The 17,574-nt window shown below is 38.6% G+C and overlaps 1 protein-coding gene across 2 annotated transcripts in view; it reads left to right on the forward strand.

Moving 5' to 3' along the window:
• The window catches only part of LOC108892258 (phospholipid-transporting ATPase ABCA1), a 138,042-nt gene that overhangs the window by 9,867 nt on the left and 110,601 nt on the right, over positions 1–17,574 (forward strand). For both annotated transcript variants that reach the window (XM_018689711.2, XM_018689719.2), the window contains exons 3-9: positions 368–461; positions 688–829; positions 943–1,070; positions 3,138–3,265; positions 4,171–4,368; positions 6,976–7,062; positions 7,158–7,353. In XM_018689711.2, the coding sequence (XP_018545227.1) occupies positions 368–461; positions 688–829; positions 943–1,070; positions 3,138–3,265; positions 4,171–4,368; positions 6,976–7,062; positions 7,158–7,353 (973 nt within the window). The remainder of the gene's footprint in view (positions 1–367; positions 462–687; positions 830–942; positions 1,071–3,137; positions 3,266–4,170; positions 4,369–6,975; positions 7,063–7,157; positions 7,354–17,574) is intronic.

Raw genomic sequence — 17,574 nt, forward strand, 5'->3', positions numbered from 1 at the left:
TCTAACTTTCTTTAAATTATACATTCTAACTTGTTTGCTAATCAGTACAAAACCAACATGTAAAAACAAGAATTTGCGTTTGTATGGCAGCTTATGCTGGAGTGTTTCTTTGCTGGGAGCAGTTTCCAGTCGCTGCCCTAAGCTAAGCTAACTGGCTGCTAATTATATTTAACTAACAAACATGTGAGTGGTATCTATCTTCCCATCTAAGTTTCTGCCCAAAAGTGAATAAGTGTATGTCTGAAAAAACTGTTCTAGTAAAACCAACAAAAAGTGACCATCTGTTCCTGCATAACAAACAGTAACCACTGTGTTCCAAAGATGTATGTCATAAATAAATTATGGAAAAACATTATCATTTGTACAGGTGCGACTGATCATTGAAGTGATATGGCCTCTGTTTCTCTTCTTCATACTGGTATGGGTGCGGTCCACCAATAAGCCAATTTACAAAGGCCAGTGTAAGTAAAAGCTCAGTTGTAATGTCAAACGCTTACTAACTTTGAAAGGTTTTAATGTTCTTTAACAACCCATAACTCAAAGCTAATGTGTCTCAAAATGTTGAGGACCATATGATGATCCAGCACAAACATGTAAAAACACTAACCTCTGTTGTGATACCACTGTATCTGTTATGAGTTAGCCATGCAAATAGGTAGATGGATAACTACTCCTCTATTCCTTCAGGTCACTACCCAAATAAAGCCATGCCATCAGCTGGTGTGCTGCCCTGGCTTCAAGGTATGATCTGTAACATCAACAATCCCTGTCTGAACTACCCAACACCAGGGGAGACACCAGGCCAAGTCAACAACTTCAACAATTCCATGTATGTACTTGGATGTTCCCTTCTCTTGCCGTATTTACATTATACGTTAGGATGGAACACAGTATATTGGGGATGATTTCATATGTTGATTTCATATCTTTCTGGTAAACCAGAATCGCCGGAGTGTTGATAGAGCTGCAAACCCTTCTGGTGAACAGATCTATCCTCAGCAAGGCGAAGTTGCTGGCAGATGACATCAATCAGTGGGCATCAGTCCTGCCACAGTCTACCCCTGGTAATGGTAAGAGAATTTGAATATCAAATTGTTGATGCAATGACATTAAAACAAAGGCACTATTCATGAAAGTAAACCTTGTTTTCAGGTTACTAACAAACACTATCACAGAAACTGGTGGAGAGCAGCAGGGTCAAAGTGTAGATTCTTTTTTTTTTTTTTAATAAAACAGTTTAATTGCTACTGAGTGATTGTTCCAAAAATATTTGTTATAGAATATACTAAGCCTCAGCAACAGTCATTCTGTAATGTCTTTGTTAAGTACTCTTCATCAAGGAAAGTATCCCCTTCATGTGGATGACAAGTTGGAGGATTTGTTATTCCCCTTTATCCCTCAAAAACAATGGCGCGTGATTATTTATGATGCAATTTGCCACGCAGACTGACAGATCGTTTGTCTTGATAAGTTGCTGCTTTGCATTAGACTCATTTAGCCTGATGATATTCAGATTTTCATACAGCACCTAATTTGCAAAAAGGCGAGGGGGGTGTGGGGTGGGGGGCTGCTGTTCAACAAACGGCTCATGGGCCATTTGCATTTTGGGGTCGCTGGCTTGTAATATACAAGATTAAATCCATCAAAGATCTAAGCCCAGGCATAATTAATGGGATTCGCTATCTGAGGTGAGAGCACAAAAGGTCATTAACAAGAATGGGGAATGGAGTACTATCAAAAGACTAGGGTGGCAAAGGTGATTGTGTTGTCCTTTTTTGTTTTTACCAGGGGTTGATTAAAAGACTCAGGTGGTCACTTCAATCAGAAAGGCAGCAGTGTTCAGGAAGAGCCCAGAGCATGTTCTACTTCGCCATAATCTAACCCTGATGCTCCTGCAGTCATGAGGGGCATAATAGGTATTTGGTGGGACTGTTGTATAGAGTATAAGCAGTAAATCAAACAGCATAATAAATTCCAGGCAATATTGGATGATTGTTATTTTTAACAAACATTTATCTTAATTGAACCTTGAGTAACCCAGTATAAGTCACTTCCTCCCCTTATCCTGATAATTGACTGACTTGCATGTATTACACTTGCAAAAGGGGTAATCTAATTAAATTATGTAACTGCTTCATCATCTCACCAGCACATCCTGTGGAGTCCCAGAGAGAGAGAGGAAAACACATGTTGAATAGATACAGTATGAGAATGGGTGTGTGACTGTACTGTAGAGGGTTCCCCGCTATGACAAGCCACTGAGGGTGTAACAATGAACAGCAGAATGGGTTTGAAGCTGCCTTTTCCAAATCCAAGACTAAGAGGTAGGGAGCTAATCGGGAGAAAATGGCTGTTAAACAATCTGGTACATGTTTAGCAACAAATTGTCTCCCCTCACACACTCATGCAACTCAAGTGTCAAGCCCACACTTGTACCAGTGAAGGATTTAATAACCACAGTCCTCTAGAAAGCTTAATTTGAACTTAAATTCATCAGACAGTGATGACACAAAGAAGAGTGTGTAACAAAATCAAGTCAACATGCTATTGAGAATTCTGCATCCTTCATTTTCCATTTCCAAGATTTAGACATGGTTTCTGTCAGATAGGATAACAACTCAGCAAGGGCACTGCAGTGATTTTGAAGACAGGGACTTCAGCTTTAACCCTGTCCCTTCAACAACCGAATAAATCCTGTGGTACTGGTTCAGACCAACCTTCCATTACAGTGGAGCGCCTGCTGTCTTGTTCATTACACAGAAAGCTCTCCTCCATGGTTGGCAAAGGTGTCCATTAAGTGTCACATGTTTATGCATGCATGCACCCAGAGTTATGTATTGTAGTGTGGAAATCAAAAGCAGGAGGACAGACAAAGGCTGGAGGCAGTGACAGAACGACTGCAGGGTTGGCTGGAAGGCATCTCCAGTGCAGATGATGAGTTAAGAGGATTTATGGCCAAAACTATGAGAAAAAGTTTCAGGTTTAAAAACAAGCAAATACATTTCAGTTGTAAAGTATTCTATGTCTGACCAGCTGTCAGCATCACCCATGTCAACATCATGTACACTGCTGCTTTAATGCTTTTTCTGTATCAGTTGCAGTTCTGTGAAAGTAATTACTCCATCTTTATGTTTAAGCTCAACCAATGATCCTGAGGAGTATTCTAAGAGAAGATGAAACTTTCTCCACACATCTGAGAGATAATTTGTCGGTGCCGCCAACAGTCGCAGAAAGCCTCATGAATGCTAAAATTTACGTCAATCCAGTGAGTATCATTTTCACAACTCTCCTAACTATCGCCTATCCCAACCACTTACATACAAGACTTTCCACCTACTTCTGTTAATAAAGGAATTGAAATGTTACCCTAACGTTCTGAAGACCAAATGTGCTACGAGTACAGCGCTTGAACATTCCAGAATAAATAGTCCTGGCCAGGAACTGCTGCTGGGACTCGTTGTCTTGACAGTCATAATCGAAGCCAATTATAGTATTAGTTTGACAAAAAAATCATTTGAAGCTGCTTACAGTAGGTAATTTGGAATGAAATGAACTTGCAAAAGCAATAAGAGTAACAAGTGTCTTGTCTCTAAATGTTCCCCAATTGATACCCTGGTATGTACCAAGTAATATCGGAGGAGCTGCAAGAAGGTAATTATGTTTCCCTGACGTTGACAAGGATGCTTAAATACAGTGTGCACTGATTAAAAGATTCCTACTGTGTATGAGGCACTCTGATGGTTGCAGTGGGCTCTGGTGCAAACTGTCCCATGTGCCCAAAAAGTAAAAGTTCCCAGCACAGTTCATAAGCCATTACCTGTTCTCTGCCTGTGTTCCCTGTCATACTTGTTGTCACTGTATACTGTCTGGTATGATACAAATTCATTGTGTATATGCACCTGTCTGTGTGGGTGTAAATGTTTGTGTCTGTGACATTTTTACTGTTGTTGTGTTGATTCACTGTGGTTTGTGCATATGTATGTCAGTACTTATTAGAGGGTGATTCAAGGAAAATAAGTAATAACTCATTCAAATAAAACAGTGCTTTCAATGTTATTGTGAAAATGTGATTTAGCATATATTCACACAGCACATGAATAAATGATATATGGTCAGATGCAAAGTTTGCTTGTTTGTCAACTTCTACCAAAGTTGGCGTTTATTTTTCAGATGATGGGTATTCCAAGGCCAGACAGCCTGAGGAGGATCCTGTGTGAGGGGACAGATCTGGATGAGTACGTCCAATTTAGCAGCCAAGGCGAAAAGGAGGCTTTTCAAAATGTCAGCTGCTCCCTCACTCCGCAGCAGCTGATTAACACCCAGCAAGTACTCCTGCAAAACCTGGATGCGAGGAAAGTGCTTTCTGAGGTGAGCTTTTCAAGCTGCCCTCCCCACAAGACGAGTAAATCTCACAACTTGTCTAATTTGAGTTTGATGAAATTTGAAGGAACTTTGCATAGTAACCCAGGTACAGTTAGTCTAATTCTGACAAAACCTGGCGAAAGTGCTTCACACTAACTGGCCTGATGGGGCCACTGCAGTAGTAATACCAGCTGTAATGTCTACATTTGAAAAGCCCTAATGTTTGTTTGGCAAGGTCATCCACATCTAGCATATTTACAAATTATACTGTCAGCACTAATGATATTAAAAATGTAAATGTGAAACTTCTGTGATGTCTCAGACACCACAGGTGCACTTAAGGAATAACATGAGTGGATGTATTTGAACCATCTGTTTGGCATTTTAGAATCAGACTGCAGTATGAATTGTGGAAATTTAGCATTCAACATTCACACTGGACTTTCTGGTCATGTTCTTGCATGGAGTGTGAGAGTCATGATAATTATTACTCCAAACTGAGAGATAGATAAGAAAAAGTAAACATGGCTGCACAAGGTAATTTTCAGCATGGATATTCTATCAATTACATACTGTAAGATGAAACACACACAGCTTAATACGGTTTTAAAATATTGCAGGCAAATGGTCTGTTCTAGCTATAATTCTCGCATGGCTTGCAGTAAATTGAATGCAAAGACAGTGAATGTCTGTGGCAGACAATTGAGTGACCATTTTAAAAGTTGAATGTTATCCTGTTGTCTGGCTCTGTGACTTAGAGAGATGAAGAAATATCTCGTTAAAACTTGATAATGCATTAATCACAAGGCCAAATCTACCACCAAGACCTCAACACTAATGTGTTATTACTCCACCATTATCTTAACGTAATTTTATTTCTTAGATTTTAAGTGAGAAATCATTTTCTGTCCCACAGGGTCTAAGCTTTCAAAATAATCAGTCTTATGCACCTCTGTGTCTTCCAGTGATTTTACTAGAATGCATGCAATTAGGTGGGAATTATTTATTAGAACCAATGTTTTCTTGAATTCTTTTAAATCTCTCAGTTCCCTATGGGATGATGAAAGCCTGCACTTTTCTTTGAGTTTATCTTTGAGAAAAAATATATGGGACAGCAAATCCAATAAATAAGTGATAAGGCAGGAAGTTCGTAGGAGAGAGCATTTGAACAATTTAAGCCCACAGGCATTTTCAGACAGAAAAAAAAGAGAAAAAGCCTAGACAAGATATGGTGGAAAAGCTCTTCAGCGCCTCAAGCAAATGGATGGAAAAGAACATCAAGCCTTCACACTTGAAGCTTGACATTGCTGAATGATTGTGATAACGACAACAACATAAAGAAAAGGACAAGGGAAGAAGTCAAGGTTTATCACTAAGGTGGTGAATGGCAGAGGATGATTTAGACATTGGTTCCACAACCTAATGTTTGGATTTCCTGAAAATCATTTCAGACCACCATACACATGGTAAACAGGTAAACCAAAACATTTTAATATATGTAGCAACTCAGCAAGGGTCATTCAAGTGTCAGTGTGTTTTTTTTTTTAGTCTGTCTTGGGCACAGTAATCGCTTTTGCTGCTCAGTAGCTCAACAAATATTTTTGTACCATTCAAAATATGTATGGTTCCTGTATGTCATTGTTGTAGGATTATATTTTGAATCAACTTATGTGGTTATCAAAAGAAACACAATCATTGGAGCCTTCAGTGGTGAAGAGCAGTGGAAATTGAGTTTAACAAATGAAAGTGAGAAATCTGTTTTGTGCTCACTTTATCTGCCTCCTAATATATCAGAATAACAATACTGAAATCTCTCCTTCAATTGATCTCTTACATGTGATTCTCAGCTGTTTTGCTCTGAATTGTCAGAATGGAATTCTTTTACTTTTCCACTAAATCTCCTCTTGATATCTGCTCTGCGCACAAGTGATCATAAATGAATGTACTTAAGACTCAATCAGTAGCCATGCTATTGTCCAAATTATGCATGAATGGGGTTCTGCTGTATATGTGAATAGAGGTTGTTTTTTTTTTAAAACTGATAATGCAGTTTTATCATACCACTTTCTCAGCCTTCTGACCACCCCACTTCTAGTCTTTCTGGACCTTTATCTTGGATACGCTTCAAAGCTTTATTATTTTATGTGCTGAAAGACAATACAGATGCTGCTAATACATCCTGTACTTGACACTTGAAGTATACTGTGTACCTTCAGAATGTCACTGTCACACACAGTAACACTTTTATTAACCAAGCAAGATATAATGGTGTTAGGACAAAATTTAAAGGATGAGATGCACAAATTTGAGTGTTCTATGCCATTATATAATATCTTATAGTATCTCATACTGTACTGTACAACTGATATTTATAGCCAAGGTGAGGACATCATAGGGGATTTCATAAGATCTAGAACATAAACAACTGAAGAAATTACAGCAGTTACTGTAGCAACTGGCTGTAAGTAACATAATTTATTTGTGTCAAGACATAGGTTAACATGGCAACTTTTGAAACCAGCAAACATTCTTGCAAGCCTAATTTACACATTCGATTATTTCCATGTGGCTACTGTATTGTTCTGTAAACCAGCTGTTTATACCTTCCTTTAGCTACCTTCACCTGTGGATATGAATGGAGCAGACACTGTGACACTGATGGGGAGCACTGCTCAAAATGCATTACCAGTGATTGAGGAGGTACTGTATCATGTACTTTGGACAGGAATCCATATTTATATTTTATTCTGCTTTTTAAAAAATGAGAATTCCTACTTTTTCTTTCTTGTGCCCAGGTGACCAGGTTGCAGAACTCCATGATCTTTAAGGCTGCTAGTTCACTGAATTTCCAAGAGGACATGATTGGCAGTGTCAATATGCTTCTGTGTGGAAAGCAGCCTGACTTCAATTCCACCAATATGACCCTCAGTTTACGCTCACCTAGACAGACGGCTAACGACGAGTCTATCTCCATTACTGGGAACAGTTCTGGTAAGTGCTGCAACAAATTTGTTTTTAAAGCCTAAGCTGTCACACAGTACTCATGTCTTAATTATTTATCTACATTTTAGCATTGTAGTACTGTGTGCAGTCATGGTAGCCAGGAAACAGACAAAATGTGTTATTTGTCAGAAAACAGTGATGTACAATACACAGTATCACAGGACATAGCAAGTGGTTTTTATGCTAAATTTGGAGCCAGAGGCATCATGCCACATAACCGTTGCATTTGGAAAAAGGCAAATGACTTGAAATTATGCTTGATATGTCTGGTGTGACAGAGGATGACTTGATTCATGACTATTCAAATCATGTTTTCCTCCTCTTAAAAAAACAGTGTCATGCCAGAATTATGGTGTTTTGACAACTTTAGGGAGAAAACTGTGCAGTTACTGTGGTCTTGATAATACAGCACACATATATCAGTTTAGCAAGGCAACTTTGTTCCAGCAAGACTCACTAGGCATTTTTATGGGTTAGGGGTGTTATTAATGGATAAAGGCATAAAAACATAAAAACACAAAGCGAGTAATTGTATTAGATCAAGCACACTTAACAATAAATGATTGGTAAATGTGCTCCTCCACAGATAAACTCAATGCAAATCCTAGTGTCTCCTGTTACAAAAATATGCATGCAGCAGAGAAAGAAACCAGTGATCCCTGTTTTCGTGAATTAGTGGTCTAGGGAACACAGTGCAGTCATCTGTGCAGGGTGCAGAGGATGTGACTACTTGTGCACATCCAGGAACAGGCACCTGTGGCACAGTTGGCACCTGCGCCAGGGTTGGAAACTGGGTTTGATTAGGAATACATTATCGACGGCTGTGTCAGGGGCTGGCATCAGTCACAGCCAATCAAATTGGCTCCTCTCATTCTGTTTAAAAGCTGTGCACTCCCCACCCTGACATAATGATGTTGTCTTAATGGAGAAGGAAGTCCAGAGCAACTTACCCCAAATGGAAACTGATGCTGTTGTCTGAGTGGTGCAGAGTCCTGAGGCGCAAATATATGACTCCTAAATATGAACATATGGCATCCCAAACTTTCCACAGAGGACAGATGGCGTCACTAAAACACTTTTTGGAGTTCTAAAGTGATACTTTATGCTATTTAGAATGGAATGCAATCATGCCACCCATATTGTCAGCACTCATACTCTACTGCTGATTCTCCACTGCTGTATCGATTTCACTGAACTTGGGTCAGTTTGCCTTCCAGTGGTTAAAATGAGTAGCAAGCACATATTAAAGAACAGCCAAGTTCAAGCTGCCATGAGGTATGACATCTGTTTAAAAGGAAAGTTACAATCGCCAGTATAAGTATAGTTTTAAAACACACAGACACACACTTAACTTTCTGGGTCTCTGGTTACTATACTCTGCCCAGAGTTTTCTATTTGCACAGTATTTCCATTACTGCCTATACTATGAGTATGGCAATAGATCATTTATTTTGATTATTCAGTGAGATTTTAGTAACAAAGGAAAAAGAAGAAGAAATATAAACCATCTGGCCGCTATAGTAGAACAAAGAAAAAAGAAAAGAACACAGTAAAGATTTTTAGGAAGGGGCAGCCCTGATGGGGTTCAGCGATGCCTTTAAAATGATTTGGAGCTATCTAAATTGCTTAGTCCAGTGCATCCCCAGAACATCATTGTCTCCCACACTCCCAATAATACGCTGTGCATATAAACATGATAACATGGTGCAGAGTAGCCTCTGCAGCTGTAGCCGACCAGAAGCGTTTGCTTTGCAGGCAGGAAAGATTTATTCCAGGTAGCCACATTGGAGGAAGTTGCAGTATATTCACAGTGCTTTGAAAATCTGAACTACACCTCCCACATTCAATATGGTTGTAGGTGAATGAGTGTTCTTGTGGCTGCAAGAATTTGATTTATTATAACAGGAAACTTAGACTCTACAAGCATTTGTGGATGACAGAGTCAAGCACTGATATGAAACAGCCTTTGATCTAACCCAGAACACACTCTGTTTTCCTAGTATTACTGCATTAATGTGTGTTTTTGATGAATAGTTATTTAGTGGTTGAGGATATTTATATCAAAGTGAAACAAGAACCCAGTACATACAGTGAAAGTGTTGTTTAATTTATGTAACTCAGTTCTGCAGCAGTTGAGTGGTTTACCATGTTGTTTGTTGTGTAAACCTGGGGTACAAGGTACAGCCAATGTCTCGCACGAAAATGACTTTTCCCCCCAAAATGAGAAAAGATGACTCGCTATACTCTGAAGAGAGCTAGCTCACATTGTGAGATGGGTTTTTTAATAAGTAAAAAAAAAAAGGAAACTGCTACATATCTTTAAGCAGTATATGCGGCACACTATTGCCTGAGGCCTCTTGGTCAGGGCCTGAGGCAATACTGAGGTAGTAAGGCATCACCAAACTACTGTATGATGCTTCACAAATGAGCAAGGGTAATGTTTTCTTGGTCCAGAATGAATTGAAAGGGAAGCATTTTTCTTGACCCAGGTCTTGCTTCACAAAACTTTCTGAGCTGCCATGTTGGTCAGGTCTGTGCAATCTGTGACATATACTTGAGGTGTAATTGTGTCAAGACGTTACTCTGGATTTTCTAGAATTTGTTGAGGCTTTGAAGCAAGTTGGTCTATGGGTTGACATTGTTGAGATGACCTCTTCTTAACAGCCTAGCAGCAGAATTCTTTTGTAGAATATGTGTATATATATATATATATATATATATATATATATATATATTTATTTATTTTTTTTTTTTTTTTTTTTTTTTTTTCCCTATGTGGCGTCATGGATAATTACACACACCCGAATGTTTAAAACTAGACCTGACCTGACTGTGTATCTGATCTTGATGTATGAGTGGATCCTGTAAGACTAACAAACCTTTCATCATTTGCACCTGTTTAAGTGCACCTGATCCTATTTTTAGTGATTTAAGGGATGGTAACTTTTTTTTCACATGGGGATATGTTTGTTTTAACTGCAGAGATTCAAAGTTTTCTGGTGCTGCTTTGCAAATGCAATAATATTACTTAGAACCAGTCTCATTTTCTTGACTGAAATCAGTACAGTGAAAATGACTTCCTAACAGATCAAACATACAAATACATAAACTACATATATATACAGTGTAATACACAGTATACAACTTAACACCCCTGGTCAGTGTTAAGCGAGAGAGAGAGAGAGAGAGAGAATGAATGAGAGTATGTCTACCTTTGTTTTTGATGACAGATTTAGTGGGCATGGGTTAGATGATACCAGTGTTGCACCAATCTGTGGAGAAACCATTCCAGACAAATTATTCTTTTCAGCTGCTCTTTGCTGGAGGGGTTTTGCTGCTCTACCCTCTGCCCGAAAGGTGTTCTATTGGATGTCATGTTGGAAAATTACTCTCCTACCAAGCGTTTTCATTCAACATTTTGGTATACCAATTTCCACATATTATGTTATTAAATAATTTCCATATGTAAATGTCATCTAATGCAGCCCCATATCAACACACCGGGTCAGGTCCACGCCAAAAATGCTGGACCTCATCTGGGGGGTTCAGCTGCCTTAGTGGAAACAAATTTCTTCTTGTTTCATCTGATGAAAGAAAATACTTCTAATATTCATCAGGTCCTTTTTCATGTTCTTTTCCAAAGTTTAAATCTTTTCTTTATGTAGTTTTTTCTTGGATGCCGTCTGTAGAGGTTCATGCAGGGTCCTTCACACTGCCTGATTAGTCACATATGTTTTTCAGTGCAAGGTTGTACACCTTCTGTTATTGATAGTATGGCTCTTCCTATAGCACTGCTGCAACTGTGTTTTGCCTCATGTACAGTAGCCAATTGATGCTCTTCTTCAGTCTGGTTTATTACTTGTTTATACAATATACAATGTAGTACTAGTCTGACTGGTTTGTTTTTAGTTACAAATAAGATCAGATACCCTATGCTTCAACTCATCAGCTTCAACAAATATTGCACAGGGGTCTACTCAGTTTTGTTGAATACTGTATGCATTTTTCATGGGAACATTCTAAAATCGATATTGATATTGTATTATTATGTAGATACCCAAAGATATTTGTGAGAGAATTTTTCAAATTCCATGCATGCAAACCTTTCTTACTGGTGTTGTGCAACAAACAAACAAATAAAAAACACTATTAAGAAGAAAAGGTAAATTAAAGTAGCACAATAATTATAGGTGGTGGTTGGGGAAGCTTTAAAAATTGTTCCATAAAAACCTTGAGAATTAATTTTTCAGTGTAACTTCCTGTAGCCTCCTGCTCATTAGAGACCACGCATTCCTGTTTCATTAAATGACTGTTCTTTGGAGAAAACTGCACAAAATTAGATTTTAATAAGATGCCTCTATTCCCTGGGAATACAGTTATACTGCAAAGTGGAATTGCATGCTAGTGCCAGCACAAATTAGCAAAAACACTGTATCATCCATACAAAATAAGCACTAACATCTCTGTTAGCATGCTAATGGCTGTTTTTGATTTGCCGTGGCATTTCATTGTGTTGGTCTATGTACACTTAAATGGATCTGGAATATGCAGTGTGTCTGCATAATGGCCAATTACAACTCCTTTGTAAGTGTAAAAGTACACTCAAAGGAATAGCAAAACAGCTACAATAAAGGCCAATGCTGAGGTTTTGTTAACAGCTCAGTAATATTCCCCTCCTAATTAATTGTGGACAGCAAAGGAAAACTTCTGAATCATTATGCAGAATAGTCAGGATGGTGACTGTTCTTCAATGACAATAAACAGTAACTTTAAGTTGATATCATTTTCAAAATTTACCCAGTAGGTCAATGTCACATACTAACATTTATACATTTAGTAGGTACATTTTTGTTTAGCAAATGTATTTTGAGCCTCTTTTAAGTTTTTCTTCCTGTTTTCAAATTGGATATTGTTAGGCTCAGTATGGGGTATTTGAACAGGCTGGCTTCCTTTCTCCTCTGCAAACAGAAATGGGTTGGGCATTTTTAAAACCAAAACAACTGAAGCCCAAGGGTTTATACTGATCATGTGACTTTGCTTCTCTTGATTTTCAAAGTGAAATTGTAGCTTAGTGTTCAGATTTGAAGAGTTTGTACCAACAGCAAACTTCTCAAATTAGATGCATCTGCTGTTTATCTGTCAAAATAACCTTGTCTCTCTCATTGTCCTATTTTTACTGGTGTGATTTTCTTTGACATTGCTCATACCATTTCCTAATTATCTCAGAACCCATACAGTCATCCTCAGAATATTTTCCCAGGGGTGTCTCTTTGAATAATTAGTAAGTGGCACCCTTTATTTCTAGTTTTAAGCACATCCTTTTAATATATACTGGAGCTGGTGAAGCTGGAACACACATCTATCGTGGCAATCATTGGGAGGGAGAGAGGCCTGTCTTATGTTACTGAATGTCTAAGCTGCTTCTGTCTCCCATGAGAGTGACATCAGTGATATTTATTCAAGCTTGTTTGACTTCCTAGTGAAATGCAGCAAGGCAGCAATTTGTACTACTTATAGAAATAAATGCTTGATCTCCATGCATGGAGCAGTTCACTTTAAATTGCCATGTTATATTCAGTGTACATGTGTGCTGTATGAATGTACGTTTGTCTGAGTGTACACATGCTTGTCTGCTTCTTACTGGGCATTGCATGAAATGCCTGAAATACGAGTAATACAGACTCAGAGTAATATCCTCTCCTGTGTGTGCGTGTGCATGTCTGCACGTGATTGCAGGTGTGAGTCAGTGTGTAGCACCAGCATTTGTAGTGTGTCGACGGCGCTGTTTCAGTGTAGTGCTGAATTGAGCCCGTCTCCAGGGTGCAGCTCAAATTGATTAAATTTGCCAGGTAAGTTTAGGGGCTGACTTGAGGCTCCGAGCAATTATTTGACTGTGGCTAAACCTGGTGTAAAGAACAGATTGTCTTGTTCTTTCATGCCACCGTTTTGTAATAAAGTAAAGATATGTTGATATGTCAAAAAGACCAACACAGCTCACAGCTCTGGAGAATGCGTAACCTCTGTAATCTGACTCTCCCTTTGACACACAAAATATGAAAAACTTTATTCATCGATATTTCCAATGAATAAAGGTAACTAATATTAGGTTGCCATGCATTTGACACTGCAATCTACGTATATTCATGCATCATTGGTGGGTAGTACTATTTATTCTTTGCCTCTTGTTATTAGAATGAGCACATTGGTCAAGGTCTGTGTGCACTGCTGTCTGTTCTCTAATCACTTACATAATCAGAATAATATTTTTAAAAAGAGGAAGCATACTGTATACACAGACGAGATGTCATGAAGAGATGTAGACGGCAGCGTCAAATAGAAACGTGTAGCAGACAAATATTAAACTGTATGCGGAGAGCTAAAAAAGTTAGTGCAGACCATAGGGATATGGATATTGCTATTTGTCTCCTCAAAGCATAATGAGTGCCCAGGGCATTTTGCCTGATTGGGTTAAGTGCTGCACTTGTTCACCAAATCCAGGTTCAGAGTTACTGTGTGGCATAGAGGTAACTTTATTTAAGGGATGTACATGGTCAGCAACAGTTTTCAAATAGGCTGCTGATGTTTGATGTAAACATTAACTGAAGCTCCTGACCTGTGAATAATAGCACAAATAAGCATGTCTACAGTTGTCCCTAATAAAGTGCTGGGTGAGCATACTTGCAGTGTGCTGCAAGTGTTGCCTGCACACACTTAATGTCTCTACCTCTTCAAGGCAGTAGTTTCCAAACCTTTTGGGTTGTGACCCCTTGAAATCAAGTATTGTCTACAGGTGACCCCACTTTAAAGTTGCCCTCTGGGATTTTCTTGTAAACAAACAAGTAGAGTGTGTATCCTTGAAGTCTAACATGCTGAATCCATTTCCCCCCATATAAAACATCTTCAGAACAGCTTCCTTTTAATACTTTGAATCTTGTCTTTGTTTTTGTGCATGGATGCACCAGGACACAGTGGTTAAATGGATGTATGTTTTAAGCCAAAGAGGATTTTTTCCTTTTCATATATTTTCATTAGAAGGATTTTAGAGGAATAAATGAAACCATCCAGTATTTAACAAAAAAACAAAAACTAAAGAAAATTAGGTTAAGCAGAAATCTGTGCTTCCAAATTAACCCTTAAATCATTTTGTAAATTGCTCAGGTTTATCTTGGCATCCCCTCCTTTTTTTTACATTTATGTATTTATTTATTTTTTACAAAAACCAGCCAGCAGTCATTTCAATCAGAGAAGATGAAATGATGGGACTGATACAAGGGAAACAAGAAAGAGTAATTTTATTGAGAACAAAGCAGTCTTTGGCGATTAGACCCCAGCAGGAAGAGGATCGCCTTGGACACTAGCGAGCCTGGCTGTAGCTTCCCATAGGCAGAGAACTTCCCCTGGAGCCTAGACCTGGTGGTGATGATGAGGGATAGAGCCTAAAGTTGGGAAGGTCTTGAGGAGAAAACTTCAATCGGGAGGTAGAAGGAGGTGCTTGGTGTCTGCAGATGGGGTTGGTGCAGGGGTGGAGGTGGGTCGTGCCGTTTCATTGCTGAAAGACAGCTGAATGACAACAGGGAGAGAGAACATTTCAAACTTTGACAGCTAATCAGTGATTGGCTTGAGAGGTGAGCGTGTTTATTTGTGATTGGCTGAGAGCAGGAGAGTGCACTCATCAGTGAGGATATGGAGCATCAAGTTTAAAGAGATGATAGGGAAAGTAGTCTTTCTGACTGAACGTCCGCTAAGCTTCATTTTTAGGTGAAAAATCTGGACCTGAAATTTTGACATTTTTCACTCCAAACGATGACCCGCCGCCTGTCGCCAATATCAAAAATTGTTGTGTCAAGTTTATCAAAGAATTCGCTCAAAACCTGTCCAAATCCATTTCAAATGTAATAAAACATGCCCCTGACTCATTTTTACATGCCAACAGTCATTTCAGAGCTGTGTATCACATGCATTTTCTGTCTTTAAAGTGCTTGTTTGGAGGAAGTCACATCTGTGCAGTCTGTGGAGGGAACAGCTGGCCAGACTCATACTAAGGGGTGGCCATTAGCTTTCTGCGTACAGACCTCCCAGGAGTACATGGGAAAGATGGCCAGCAGGCAGAAAGGCTAACATTTAATTGCACTGAAAATGGCCGCTAAATTCTCCCTGATGGGGAAAATGGTTGCCCTGGTGAGATGAGAAGGAGAGAGAGATTGAGGTGTTGTTGTGGCCTTGACAGGAGGAACATGAAAAAGGACTTGAAAAGGGACTGATGTGATGACAGGTGTCTGGACACAAAGGACAATTAGCCACAGATCAGAAAGGCAGACAGCCATATTGACTGGCAGATAACATACTGAAATGATCAATTGTCTGATGAAGCACTACACTACAGGAATCACATATTTTCAGTCATAACAAGGCAGGCACAATCCAAGCACAAGCTTCCTACCTACCCCAGGTTCCAGTTCTTACAGTGCAGGTCCTCATGTAACCTATTCAGCGCTCTACCTACCTGGCAATATTCACATTGGCAGATAAGTTAAATTAGTAATGATTGTTCTGCTGCTGAGCATATTGACTTTTTTCCTCTGCTCCATAGAAGCTTTTCCATATTACTCAGGTCTGAGATGTTGGCTTGTGTTTTCCTCTCCCTCTGTGTGTGTACTTTTATGGAATGCCAACTTTTTTGTGAATACATCCACTTTGCAACTCGCTGGTCACTGATGCGAAATGACGTAGCAGTAACTGACCCAATATCTGCTTCATGAGAGCTTTTCATTTGGTAAATCCAGGTAGGACTTCCCTAGGCAAAGTCTTGCAGATGCCTGAGGAAAAATATGTCTTTAGAATAGAATATATCTTTATTGTCACTGTACAAATACAACAACATTAGTTTTTGCAGCATTCCATACTTCTTGTTGCTGCTGATGCTATAAAAGAAGACAATAATAAATACCAGCAGCGGCAGCGGCAGTGGTGTGTGTGAATAGATTGAATTAGATAGTAAGCTTTCTTATCAACAACAAACCATAGGAAATATAATTTAATCAACAGAAGTTTCTCTCCAAAGATAAATTATTTTAGGTGCACACGCAGATTTTTTTTTTTCTGCATTCAAAGTACTTGGTTAAGTATGGATGGCAGGGGAATTATTGACTGGATAAATGCAAATATTTCTTTACTAATCTAAGGACTACGATGCAACCTAAAACCTGTCACAAAATTTTTCTGATGTGTCAGCAAACATCAACAAAGTTCTGTTTGTCTGGAGATTTTCTTAGTTTTCCACAGTTGATTTAGGTGGTTTTTGTGTGTGATGACAAGCAGTATCAGCAGTGTCATCAAAGACTTTTTCTCAGAGTCCCAGTGTCTCCACTTTATGAGGCCACATCCAACAATAAATAATTATGGTCAACTTTATGTTGTGCTTTCTTCAGCATAGTTCCAAAGTGTTTTATAGGAAAATAAGAACATTTAGGCAGAGTAATATAAAAGCAAAGAAAACAATAAAAGCAGAGGACAAAAATAACTTACACAAGTAAAAGAAAAGATAAAAAAAAGAGTGTATCACTAAAAGCAGAACAAACATTAAACATTCACAGAGGCTTCCTTATGAGTAATGTTAAGAGGGAAAAAAGTTCAGATGTGTGTCTGAACTCCCTGTGTTCCAAATTCATTGTCGGCATGTCAGGCCTCTCACATGACTCATAAAAACTCATACAAATAAAGAACATTGCCACTCCTAAACATTGCCTTAAAGCGGTGGGAGCTGTTGTCAGGCCTGCTGGGTTGAAGTACTTCAGTGCTGTAATGCTAACTTACGCTTTTCAATCTGTAATCAAGACACCGCAAAAAGGAGAATTAGTAAACTTGTAATGTAATGTTATTTATTGAGTACTTGCATTTTACTTTCTCACCATTTCTAACCATGCAAACTTTAATTTATGAAAATGTTTAATTAACATAGTATATTAGTAATGTGATGTCTGTCTAAAGGTCTCTTAATTATTAAAAAATGTGTTTGATTTATTTATAAATATGAAATTAAAAGGTCAAAATGTATGGTTAATGGTTTTATGAAACTCACACTGTGCTCATATTTGCTCGTTCAGGGTTTGAGAAAAAGTATTGAGAGGGTTGTTATGATATAAATTTCAAGCTCATGTGCAATATTTATCATGTTTGCTTCTTTGGGTGCTGTAAAGTCTGTGATGTTGC

Source organism: Lates calcarifer, linkage group LG15, assembly GCF_001640805.2.
Source record: "Lates calcarifer isolate ASB-BC8 linkage group LG15, TLL_Latcal_v3, whole genome shotgun sequence".
Classification (NCBI taxonomy): domain Eukaryota; kingdom Metazoa; phylum Chordata; class Actinopteri; family Centropomidae; genus Lates; species Lates calcarifer.